This window comes from Neoarius graeffei, chromosome 14, assembly GCF_027579695.1.
Source record: "Neoarius graeffei isolate fNeoGra1 chromosome 14, fNeoGra1.pri, whole genome shotgun sequence".
Taxonomy (NCBI): domain Eukaryota; kingdom Metazoa; phylum Chordata; class Actinopteri; order Siluriformes; family Ariidae; genus Neoarius; species Neoarius graeffei.
In genome coordinates, this window is record NC_083582.1 from 54943183 (window position 1) to 54954232 (window position 11050).

General features: G+C 44.0%; 1 protein-coding gene across 1 annotated transcript in view; it reads right to left on the reverse strand.

Annotated features, from left to right (window-relative positions):
* The window catches only part of grin2cb (glutamate receptor, ionotropic, N-methyl D-aspartate 2Cb), a 59527-nt gene extending 48877 nt beyond the window's left edge, over positions 1 to 10650 (reverse strand). The window contains exon 1 of the mRNA XM_060939021.1: positions 10240 to 10650. Coding sequence (XP_060795004.1) covers positions 10240 to 10650 — 411 coding nt within the window. The remainder of the gene's footprint in view (positions 1 to 10239) is intronic.
* Between the last annotated feature and the right edge of the window lie 400 nt (positions 10651 to 11050).

Genomic DNA, 11050 nt, shown 5'->3' on the forward strand with positions numbered 1-11050 from the left:
TGGTTTTTGGTGCAATATCTACATAGGTGTATAGAGGCCCATTTCCAGCAACTATCACTCCAGTGTTCTAATGGTACAATGTGTTTGCTCATTGCCTCAGAAGGCTAATGGATGATTAGAAAACCCTTGTACAATCATGTTAGCACAGCTGAAAACACTTTAGCTCTTTAGAGAAGCTATAAAACTGACCTTCCTTTGAGCAGATTGAGTTTCTGGAGCATCACATTTGTGGGGTCGATTAAATGCTCAAAATGGCCAGAAAAATGTCTTGACTATATTTTCTATTCATTTTACAACTTATGGTGGTAAATAAAAGTGTGACTTTTCATGGAAAACACAAAATTGTCTGGGTGACCCCAAACTTTTGAATGGTAGTGTATTGCTCCATACTGAAAGAGAAGATGCTACCATCACTCCGTGCCCTTGGTCGTCGTGCACTTTTCCAACATGACAATGATTCTAAACACACGTCTAAAGCCACTGTTGGATTTCTGAAGAAGAACAGGGTGAAAGTGATTCAGTGGCCACTTATGTCTCCTGATCTGAACCCAATCGAACACCTACGGGGAATTCTGAAGAGACAAGTTGAGCATCACTCTCCATCCAGCATCCAGTCACTAAAAGAGGTCATTGTTGAAGAATGGAAAAAGACTGATGTTGCAAAATGTCACCAACTTGTTCATTCCATGCCTAGAAGACTTGGTGCTGTCATTAAAAATCATGGAGGCCATACAAAGTACTAGATGTAGTAGTTTTTGTTGTGGGGTGTACTCATTTTTGCACCACCCTAATTTGAGTAAAACTGAAAATGTGTAATCTAAGTTTATATTATTAACCTTACTTTCACGTTATAAGTTAAACAGATGTTATATTAAACTTTTTCTTTTCAACATTTTGGAAATTGTTTGTGTTCATTGAGATATTGTTTAAAATGCTACTTTTCAAAGGGGGTGTACTCATTTACACTGAGCACTGTATGCTTTCCACGGGTGTCAAGGGCTAGGGGTTTCCCAAGACAATACAAGAGGACGGAGGTGTACGCAATGTCTCTATACATTTATTTTAAAGTCAATAAATAAGGAGTTACACAGAATGAGCATAAAAGAAAACAAAAAGAGCAGCAGCAGCCTGGTGTAACGAGAGTGCCAGAGAGACCGAGCTGACATCTGAGGCGCTTCTTATAGGAGCCGGCCACGCCTGTGCACCTGGTGTTGCTGATCAGCTGTAACGAGAACACACCTCAAAAGCCAAGCCTGCTCAAAAAAAATTAACATGTTATGGTTTGGCCACTAGGGCCATCACAACGGGCTAACGGTGCAATTTTTCCCACGCCTCGAGGAAGTCAGGCGTGCAACCTGTACTTGACAAATACTTTGCCCATACTCCTCCCCCAAACTTTCCCCCAGGTTCACCACGACCCTGCGGCACGGCTGCGGGCTACCAAACCCTGCGACCTGTGCGTGTCCAAAACACTTGCGGTGGGTTGTGAGTGAGGCTTTAGGTTTGAAGGGTGTCTTCTCCACACTGCATGTTTCAACTCTTTCCAGAGATGTTTGATAGGATTCAGATCAGGGCTCATAGAAAGCCACTTCAGAACAGTTCAAAACAAGTTTTGTTCTTTGCCATTCTTGGGTGCTTTTAGCTGTGTGTTTTGGGTCTTTATCCTGTTGGAGGACCCATGACCTGTGACTGAGACAGTGCTTTCTGATATGGGGTAGTACATTTCACTCTAGAACGCTTTGATAGTCTTGAAATTTCATTGTGCTCAGTGCCAGGCACAGCAAAGCAGCCGCAAATCATAACCAAGCCTCCTCCATATTTCACAGTAGATATGGTGTTCTTTTCTTTGAAAGCTTCTTCTTCTTGTACAGTGGTCCTTGAAAGTTTGTGAACTCTCTTAGAATTTTCTATATTTCTGCATAAATATGACCTAAAAATCATCAGATTTTCACACAAGTCCTAAAAGTAGATAAAGAGAACCCAGTTAACCAAATGAGACAAAAATATTATAATTGGTAATTTATTTATTGAGGAAAATGATCCAATATTGCATATCTGTAATATTGGATCTGAACCCGAGTGGTGTTTTGTTATTGGACTTCTGTGCTAGTCATGGTTTGTCCATAACAAACACCATGTTCGAGCATAGGGGTGTCCATAAGTGCACGTGGCACCAGGACACCTTAGGTCGGAGGTCGATGATAGACTTTGTTGTCGTTTCATCTGATCTCTGGCCCTATGTCTTGGACATTCGGGTGAAGAGAGGGGCTGAGCTGTCAACTGATCACCACCTGGTGGTGAGTTGGATCCGCTGGCAGAGGAGGAAGCTGGACAGACCTGGCAGGCCCAAATGTATGGTGAGGGTCTGCTGGGAACGTCTGGCTGAGCACTCTGTCGGGGGGATCTTTAACTCCCACCTCCAGGAGAGCTTTTCCCAGCTTCCGAGGGAGGCGGGGGACATTGAGTCTGAGTGGACCATGTTCTCTACCTCCATTGTGGACGCAGCTGTTCGGAGCTGTGGCCGCAAGGTCTCCGGTGCCTGTCGTGGCGGCAAGCCCCGAACCCGGTGGTGGACACCAGAAGTAAGGGATGCTGTCAAGCTGAAGAAGGAGTCCTATCAGGCCATGTTGACCTCCGGGACTCCTGAGGCAGCTGACGGGTATCGGCAGGCCAGGCATGCTGCAGCTCGGGCAGTTGCGGAGGCAAAAACTCGGAAGTGGGAGGAGTTTGGGGAGGCCATGGAGAAGGACTACTGGTCAGCTTCGAAGAAATTCTGGCAAACCATCTGGCGCCTCAGGAGGGGGAAGCAGTACTCTGCCAACACTGTTTACAGTGCAGGTGGGGAGCTGTTGACCTCGACTGGGGACATTGTCGGGCAGTGGAAGGAATACTTTGAGGATCTCCTCAATCCCACCGTCATGTCTTCCATTGAGGAGACTGAGGCTGATGATTCAGAGGTGGACTCGTCCATTACCCAAGCCGAAGTCACTGAGGTGGTTTGCAAGCTCCTCTGTGGCAAGGCACCGGGGATGGATGAGATCTGCCCTGAGTATCTCAAGTCTCTGGATGTTGTGGGGCTGTCTTGGTTGACACGCCTCTGCAACATCGTGTGGCGGTCGGGGACAGTGCCTCTGGAATGGCAGACTGGGGTGGTGGTCCCTCTTTTTAAGAAAGGGGACCGGAGAGTGTGCTCCAATTATAGGGGAATCACACTTCTCAGCCTCCCAGGGAAGGTTTACTCCAGGGTACTTGAGAGGAGAATTCGACCAATAGTTGAACCTCGAATCCAGAAGGAACAATGCGGTTTTCGTCCTGGTTGCGGAACACTGGACCAGCTCTATACCCTTCATAGGGTGCTCAAGGGTTCATGGGAGTTTGCCCAACCAGTCCACATGTGCTTTGTGGATCTGGAGAAGGCATTCGACCGTGTCCCTCTTGGTATTCTGTGGGGGGTGCTTCGGGAGTATGGGGTTCGGGGCTCTTTGCTAAGGGCTGTCCGGTCCCTGTACGAATGGAGCAGGAGTCTGGTTCGCATTGCCGGCAGTAAGTCAGACCTGTTCCCAGTGCATGTTGGACTCCGGCAGGGCTGCCCTTTGTCACCGGTTCTGTTCATAATTTTTATGTACAGAATTTCTAGGTGCAGCCAGGGGCCGGAAGGAATCCTGTTTAGGAACCACAGGATTTCATCTCTGCTTTTTGTGGATGATGTTGTCCTGTTGGCTTCTTCAAACCAGGACCTTCAGCATGCACTGGGGCGGTTTGCAGTCGAGTGTGAAGCGGCTGGGATGAGAATCAGCACCTCCAAGTCCGAGGCCATGGTTCTCGACTGGAAAAGGGTGGCTTGCCCTCTCCAGGTTGGTGGAGAAGTCCTGCCTTAAGTGGAGGAGTTTAAGTATCTCGGGATCTTGTTCACGAGTGAGGGAAGGATGGAGCATGAGATCGACAGGTGGATCAGTGCAGCCTCCGCAGTGATGCGGTCGCTTTACCGGTTCGTTGTGGTGAAGAAGGAGCTGAGCCAAAAGGTGAAGCTCTCAATTTACCGGTCGGTCTACGTTCCGACTCTCACCTATGGTCATGAGCTTTGGGTAATGACCGAAAGAACAAGATCGTGGATACAAGCGGCCGAAATGAGTTTCCTTCGCAGGGTGGCTGGGCGCTCCCTTAGGGTGAGAAGCACAGTCACTCAGGAGGAGCTCAGAGTAGAGCCGCTGCTCCTCCACATCGAGAGGAATCAGCTGAGGTGGCTCGGGCATCTTTTTCGGATGCCTCCTGGACGCCTCCCTGGGGAAGTGTTCCAGGCATGTCCCCCTGGGAGGAGGCCCCAGGGAAGACCCAGGACATGCTGGAGGGACTATGTCTCTCGGCTGGCCTGGGAACGCCTCGGTGTTCTTCCTGAGGAGCTGGCCAAGGTGTCTGGGGAAAGGGAAGTTTGGGCTTCCATGCATAGACTGCTGCCTCCGCGACCCGGCCCCGGATAAAGCGGAAGAAGACGAGACAAGACGAGATTACATATCTGTGAGTAGCAAAAGTATGTGAACCTCTAGGATTAGCAGTTAATTTGAAGGTGAAATTAGAGTCACGTGTTTTCAATCAATGGGATAACAATCAGGTGTGAGTGGGCACCCTGTTTTATTTAAAGAACAGGGAGCTATCAAAGTCTGCTCTACACAACACATGTTTGTGCAAGTGTATCATGGCACGAACAAAGGAGATTTCTGAGGACCTCAGAAAAAGCGTTGTTGATGCTTATCAGGCTGGAAAAGGTTACAAAACCATCTTTAAAGAGTTTGGACTCCACCAATCCACAGTCAGACAGATTGTGTACAAATGGAGGAAATTCAAGACCATTGTTACCCTCCCCAGGAGTGGTCGACCAACAAAGATCACTCCAAGAGCAAGCTGTGTAATAGTCACAAAGGAACCCAGGGTAACTTCTAAGCAACTGAAGGCCTCTCTCACATTGGCGAATGTTAATGTTCATGAGTCTATCATCAGGAGAACACTGAGCAACAATGGTGTGAATGGCAGGGTTGCAAGAAGAAAGCCACTGCTCTCCAAAAAACATTGCTGCTCATCTGCAGTTTGCTAAAGATCATGTGGACAAGCCAGAAGGCTATTTAAAAAATGTTTTGTGGATGGATGAGACCAAAATAGAACTTTTTGGTTTAAATGAGACGCGGTATGTTTGGAGAAAGGAAAACACTGCATTCCAGCTTAAGAACCTTATCCCATCTGTGAAACATGGTGGTGGTAGTATCATGGTTTGGGCTTGTTTTGCTGCATCTGGGCCAGGATGGCTTGCCATCATTGATGGAACAATAAATTCTGAATTATACCGGCGAATTCTAAAGGAAAATATCAGGACATCTGTTCATGAACTGAATCTCAAGAGAAGGTGGGTCATGCAGCAAGACAACGACCCTAAGCACACAAGTCATTCTACCAAAGAATGGTTAAAGAAGAATAAAGTTAATGTTTTGGAATGGCCAAGTCAATGTCCTGACCATAATCCAATCGAAATGTTGTGGAAAGACCTGAAGCGAGCAGTTCATGTGAGGAAACCCACCAGCCTCCCAGAGTTGAAGCTGTTCTGTATGGAGGAATGGGCTAAAATTCCTCCAAGCCAGTGTGCAGGACTGATCAACAGTTACTGGAAAGGTTTAGTTGCAGTTATTGCTGCACAAGGGGGTCACACCAGATACTGAAAGCAAAGGTTCACATACTTTTGCCACTCACAGATATGTAATATTGGATCATTTTCCTCAACAAATAAATGACCAAGTATAATATTTTTGTCTCATTTGTTTAACTGGGTTCTCTTTATCTACTTTTAGGACTTGTATGAAAATCTGATGATGTTTTAAGTCATATTTATGCAGAAATATAGAAAATTCAAAAGGGTTCACAAACTTTCAAGCACCACAGTATGTCAGCCATAGTTGACTGTAGATTTGTTAGCTAACTCAGGAGAACTACCCAGGGTGGACATTGAGGAGTTCCTACCAACTATTTACACACATGGACAATTTAGAAAAGCCAGTTAACCTAACTGCATGTCTTTGGATGGTGGGGGAAACTAGAGCACCCAGAGGAAACCCATGGAAAATATGCAAACTCCATGCAGAAAGGCCCCCATCAGCCATGAGGTTCAAACCCAGAACCTTCTCACTGTGAGACAACAGTGCTAACCACTACACCACTGTGCCTTTGAAAGCATCAGGTTTTCTTCTGTGGACATAGAGCTGATGTGACTTGCCAATAAACTTGAGTTAATTGAAAAGTCACCACGGCACGGTAGTGTAGTGGTTAGCATGGTCGCCTCACAGTAAGAAGGTTCCGGGTTTGAGCCCAGCGTCCGGCGAGGGCCTTTCTGTGTGGAGTTTGCATGTTCTCCCCGTGTCTGTGTGGGTTTCCTCCGGGTGTGCTGGTTTTCCCCACAGTCCAAAGATATGCAGTTAGGTTAACGTGGGGCAGCCTTGGGCTGAAGTGCCCTTGAGCAAGGTACCTAGCCCCTGACTGCTCCCTGGGCACTCTAGTGTGGCTGCCCACTGCTCTGGGTGTGTGTGCATGTGTGCACTGCTTCAGATGGGTTAAATGCAGAGGATGAATTTCACTGTGCTTGAAGTGTGCATGTGACAAATAAAGATTTCTTCTTCTTCTTCTTCTTTTGTCTCATCTGTTCAGAGGACATGCTCCCAGAAGCCTTGTGGCTTGTCAATACATATTTTAGAAAATTCCAGTCTTTTTTTTTGTTTTCTTTCAGTAATGGAGTCCTCCTGGGTCTTCTTCCATTGAGCCCACTGTCACTCAAAAAGTGTTGGATGGTACAAACAGACATTGATGTATCTTGACCTTGGAGTTCAACTTTTATCTCTTTGGAAGTTGGCCTTGGCTCTTTTTCTACCATTGGCACTATCCTTCTGTTCAGTCTGTGATGGATTTTCCTCTTGCAGTCATGCCCAGGAAGGTTGGCTACAGTCCCATGGAACTTTAATTTCTTTATAATATTTGCAACTATAGTCACAGGAACATCAAGCTGCTTGGAGATAGTCTTATAGCCTTTGCCTTTAACATGGTTACCTATAATTTTCATTCTGAGCTCCTCAAACACCTCTCTCCTTTGCTTTCCCTGGTCCATGTTCAATGTGTTGCACACAAATATAGCAAACAGCAAACTGATGACTTTTCTCTATTTAAATAGACTGAATGACTGATTACATGATTAAAGACACATGTAATATAATTAAAGAAAATAATTAGTTTAAAATATTGCTGTAATCCAATTATATATAATCTTTTCTTGGGGTACCAATAAATCTGTCCAGGCAATTTTATAATATCTTTATAGAAGAAGCAATAATTTATCTGTTTTCACACTTTTTTCTTTACTCTATGACATGCCAAAGGCATGCAAGTATACAAGAGAAAATTGCTTTTGATTTCATCACTTTTCAGGCTGAATAAAGCATTGCTTCAACAAGCTGTAAGGGTACCAACAAATTTGTCCGTGCCTGTATGTGTAGCACTCTAGTTTACACGTTTTGTGTCAATAATAAATAAAATTGTGTTGACAACATTCTACACACACACACACACACAAAATTAAAAAAAATTAAAAAAATTATATATATATATATATATATATATATATGGGGCTAGAGAAACAAAACAGCTTTGGGACCAAAAGGTCACTGGTTCAAATCCCTGGACCAGCTGAAGTGGCAAAGCACCCAACTGCTCCCTGGGCTGCCCACTGCTGCAGGTATAGAGAGTGTGCACGTGACGTCATGAGGTCATGTGATATTTGTTTATCTGCCATCTTGGATGGCATGGCCGCGCATAGAACTTAGACGAACCCGTTCTAATTATCAAGTGTGTGGGAGTAGATCTTTCGAGAATGGTTATATCTTGTTCAGCATTTGGTTGTACCAATAGACAGGGCCAAAAGGAGGGCCTGTCATTTTATAGATTCCCCGCAGACGAGGAGAGGTGCGTGAAATGGGTGTCCGCTGTGCGAAGAGAAAACTGGTACCCCAGTTCTACCAGCTGAATTTGTAGTGAACACTTCATATCAGGGAGGTGTAATCTTCTAATTCAATACTCCTAGTACATCTGTTAAGTTGATTTTCGGATTGAATGATAACTGCATAGTCGGTGATTTGTGATATTTTTTTTCAGACAAAAACATACATATTTACAACCCTGTCATTATCTGGAACTGAGTTTAGATTTCGAACATTCTTACGATAAAACGTCCTGCATAGTCTCTTTATGATAAACGTCTTAATGCCACTTACCCGTGAGGTTATCAAGTAGACATTCTTCTTCGGAACCTTCCAGAGGTATAGTTGGGATACCCATCCCGCAACAAAATATTTATAAGCTTCCAGGCTCTGGCAAAGCCCTCAAAGCTTACAAGTGTAACACGATTCACAATTAACAAGAAAATTGTAAATGTCGTGGTAGGCCAGATCGGGCAAATCGCCGGCACCGCAGCTCCGAATTTCCCTGAACAAGGATTGTGGCAAGTTGTACGGATCTGCAATCCCCAACCTGGAACACTTTTCCACGTAACGCTGCCTCACGTCACCTTCAAGATGCTGAACAAACTTAGACAAGTTATCGCGCGATGTAGATGGGGTATTTTCCGAATTTTCTTGGGGATTACTCCCTGGATCCATTACGCTCATGCAAGGTAAACAATCCTGAAGCCGTCCAATATGGCAGAGTAAACACGGACGGGTCACATGACTGCACATCCTCTATATCAGGGTCTTGTTGTATGTCACCTGCTAAATGCCTCTAATGTAAATACTCTACACAAACTCAGTGTCAGTTTTTTAATGCATGAGCTATTTGATTTAGCTGAACAGCAGCTGCCTGTATTCTGATAATGATATTGACTTGCCATTTCATTTTCATTTTATTATACACTGTTGTACACAAAATATCATATTTTATAACAATTTCACTATGTGACTCACTAAAATAAATAAATCCACACTTTAGTCGTGACTGAATGCCTCTGAACATCCTCTTTGTTTCTCAGAGATCATGTAAACAACACTGTTAATGCCCGCCATTTTGGAAAAAGAACTGTTTTATCCTATGTCGAACATTTCCTTTATCACTGCTGAAAATTTAATGAAATTCTATTCTCTGAATTTGTATTGTTATTTTCTACAGTTTGATTTCTGTGAATCTTATTGTTAATACTTCATGATAATGACTGTGTTGATAATAGATGTGTTGAAGTCATAAATAGTGTATTATTGTCATTAACTAATTTTGTGTCAAATAACACTTTTTGTGTCAGGTTTTAGGCATGCTTTTGGACACAATGTGTGTAGCCAAGTGTGTTAATATTGCACATGTTTACACAACTTCATGTTAACCTCTCTGACACATTCACCATGTTAAAATAATTTGCAGAGTGAATGTGTCAAAATTAACACGTGTTTCCCCAAAACTCACTCATTGATTTGTAAGAATTTACTAGTTTGTGTCAGTTTTAACACATCCTTTCTAACAGTGTAACAGTGAGTTTATTAACTTAGACATCTCTGACTAATAAATAATTACAAGGCAAGTTTCAATAAAAATGAACATTTACAAAATTACAAATCTCACTTCCAGAAAAGTTGAGATATTTTCCAAAATGCAATATATTTTAGGATTGTAGAGAGACATATGCTACCATCAAGGAAGTCCATGCTTACTTCAGCAGGCAATACCAGGCCTCATGCTGCACGGGCTACAACAGTGTGGCTTCGTAGACACAGAGTGCATGTGCTTGACTGGCTTGCTGCCAGTCCAGATCTGTTTGCTATTAAGAATGTATGGCGCATCATGAAGAGGAGAATCAAACAACAGCGACCACGGACTGTTGAGCAGCTGAAGTCTTGTATCAAGCAAGAATGGATCCAAATTTTTGTGTGTGTTGCAGGCAAAATACAATTAAGTTGGTCAGTAAGACTATTGAAAATCTTTTCTTTGTACTTTTGTCAGTTAAATGCAGGTTCATGTGAATTAACAAATCACAGATTTTTGTTTTTACTGCATTTTGGAAAATATCCCAACTCTTCTGGAAATGGGGTTTGTAGGTCAAAATTCTTGCAGTCAGGTATACTTGTGTGATGAAGTGGGTCTGCTCAAGAGCAAAAGTTTGCATACCCTAATCACAGAGCAACCAGGAAATTTGTGCCGAGACCCTCACTTACCACAGATATGTCAATTTACCTTGTGAGGGATGACTAAGGCAGAGCCTCCATTGATGCCAACTATGGGTATGGATGTCTGGGAGGAGAGAAAGTCTAGGATCTGAGCTACAGCCTCTGACTCAACATCATCCTCAAACACCACACCATGGAGACTCTCAGCAGCCATGGTCTGACAGAGGCGTGTAAGCAGTGCACTAGGGCTTGTGTCATTTACTAGCACAGTGATGGGGTTCACATCCAGTGGCAGGTCCAAGAAGTTCTCCCTGCTCAGACGGCCTTTTATTTCACCCTGGTGGCCAGAGCTGCTGAACACCACTGCCACATTAACTGTAGGTGGACCAAAGAAAGGACGAGCCTGGCAGTGCACTATGGCACTTAGCAACAGGAGGAGCTGGAGAGGGAGACTCAAACACCCCTGATGAATGGCCATTTCAGGCACCTACAGCCTACAAAGACAGAGAGAGAGAGAGAGGAAATAAACACATGCAATAAACTACAAGTTGAAATAATTCAATACCTTAGGCTATTTCCATTACACATAAATTCTAATTGCATGTGTCCTGTACAAAGTATATTAAGTGCATGCTGTGTATTTGTACACAATGTGTATTTGGTCTTGTCTACACCCCTGCTTTGCTCTCAGTGTGTGTGGGTTGTGTATGTGCATCTAAGTAATTCTGAAACACAACAAGTCATTAGCTATATGAGGAAGAAACACGTTGAGAGCTCAGTGAGGTGTTCACAGCAAACTGTGCCATATTAGCACTACCCAGTGTCCTCTCTTTGACTTGACTAACACACAGAGGGTGTCAGTCTGTGGCGCAATCACT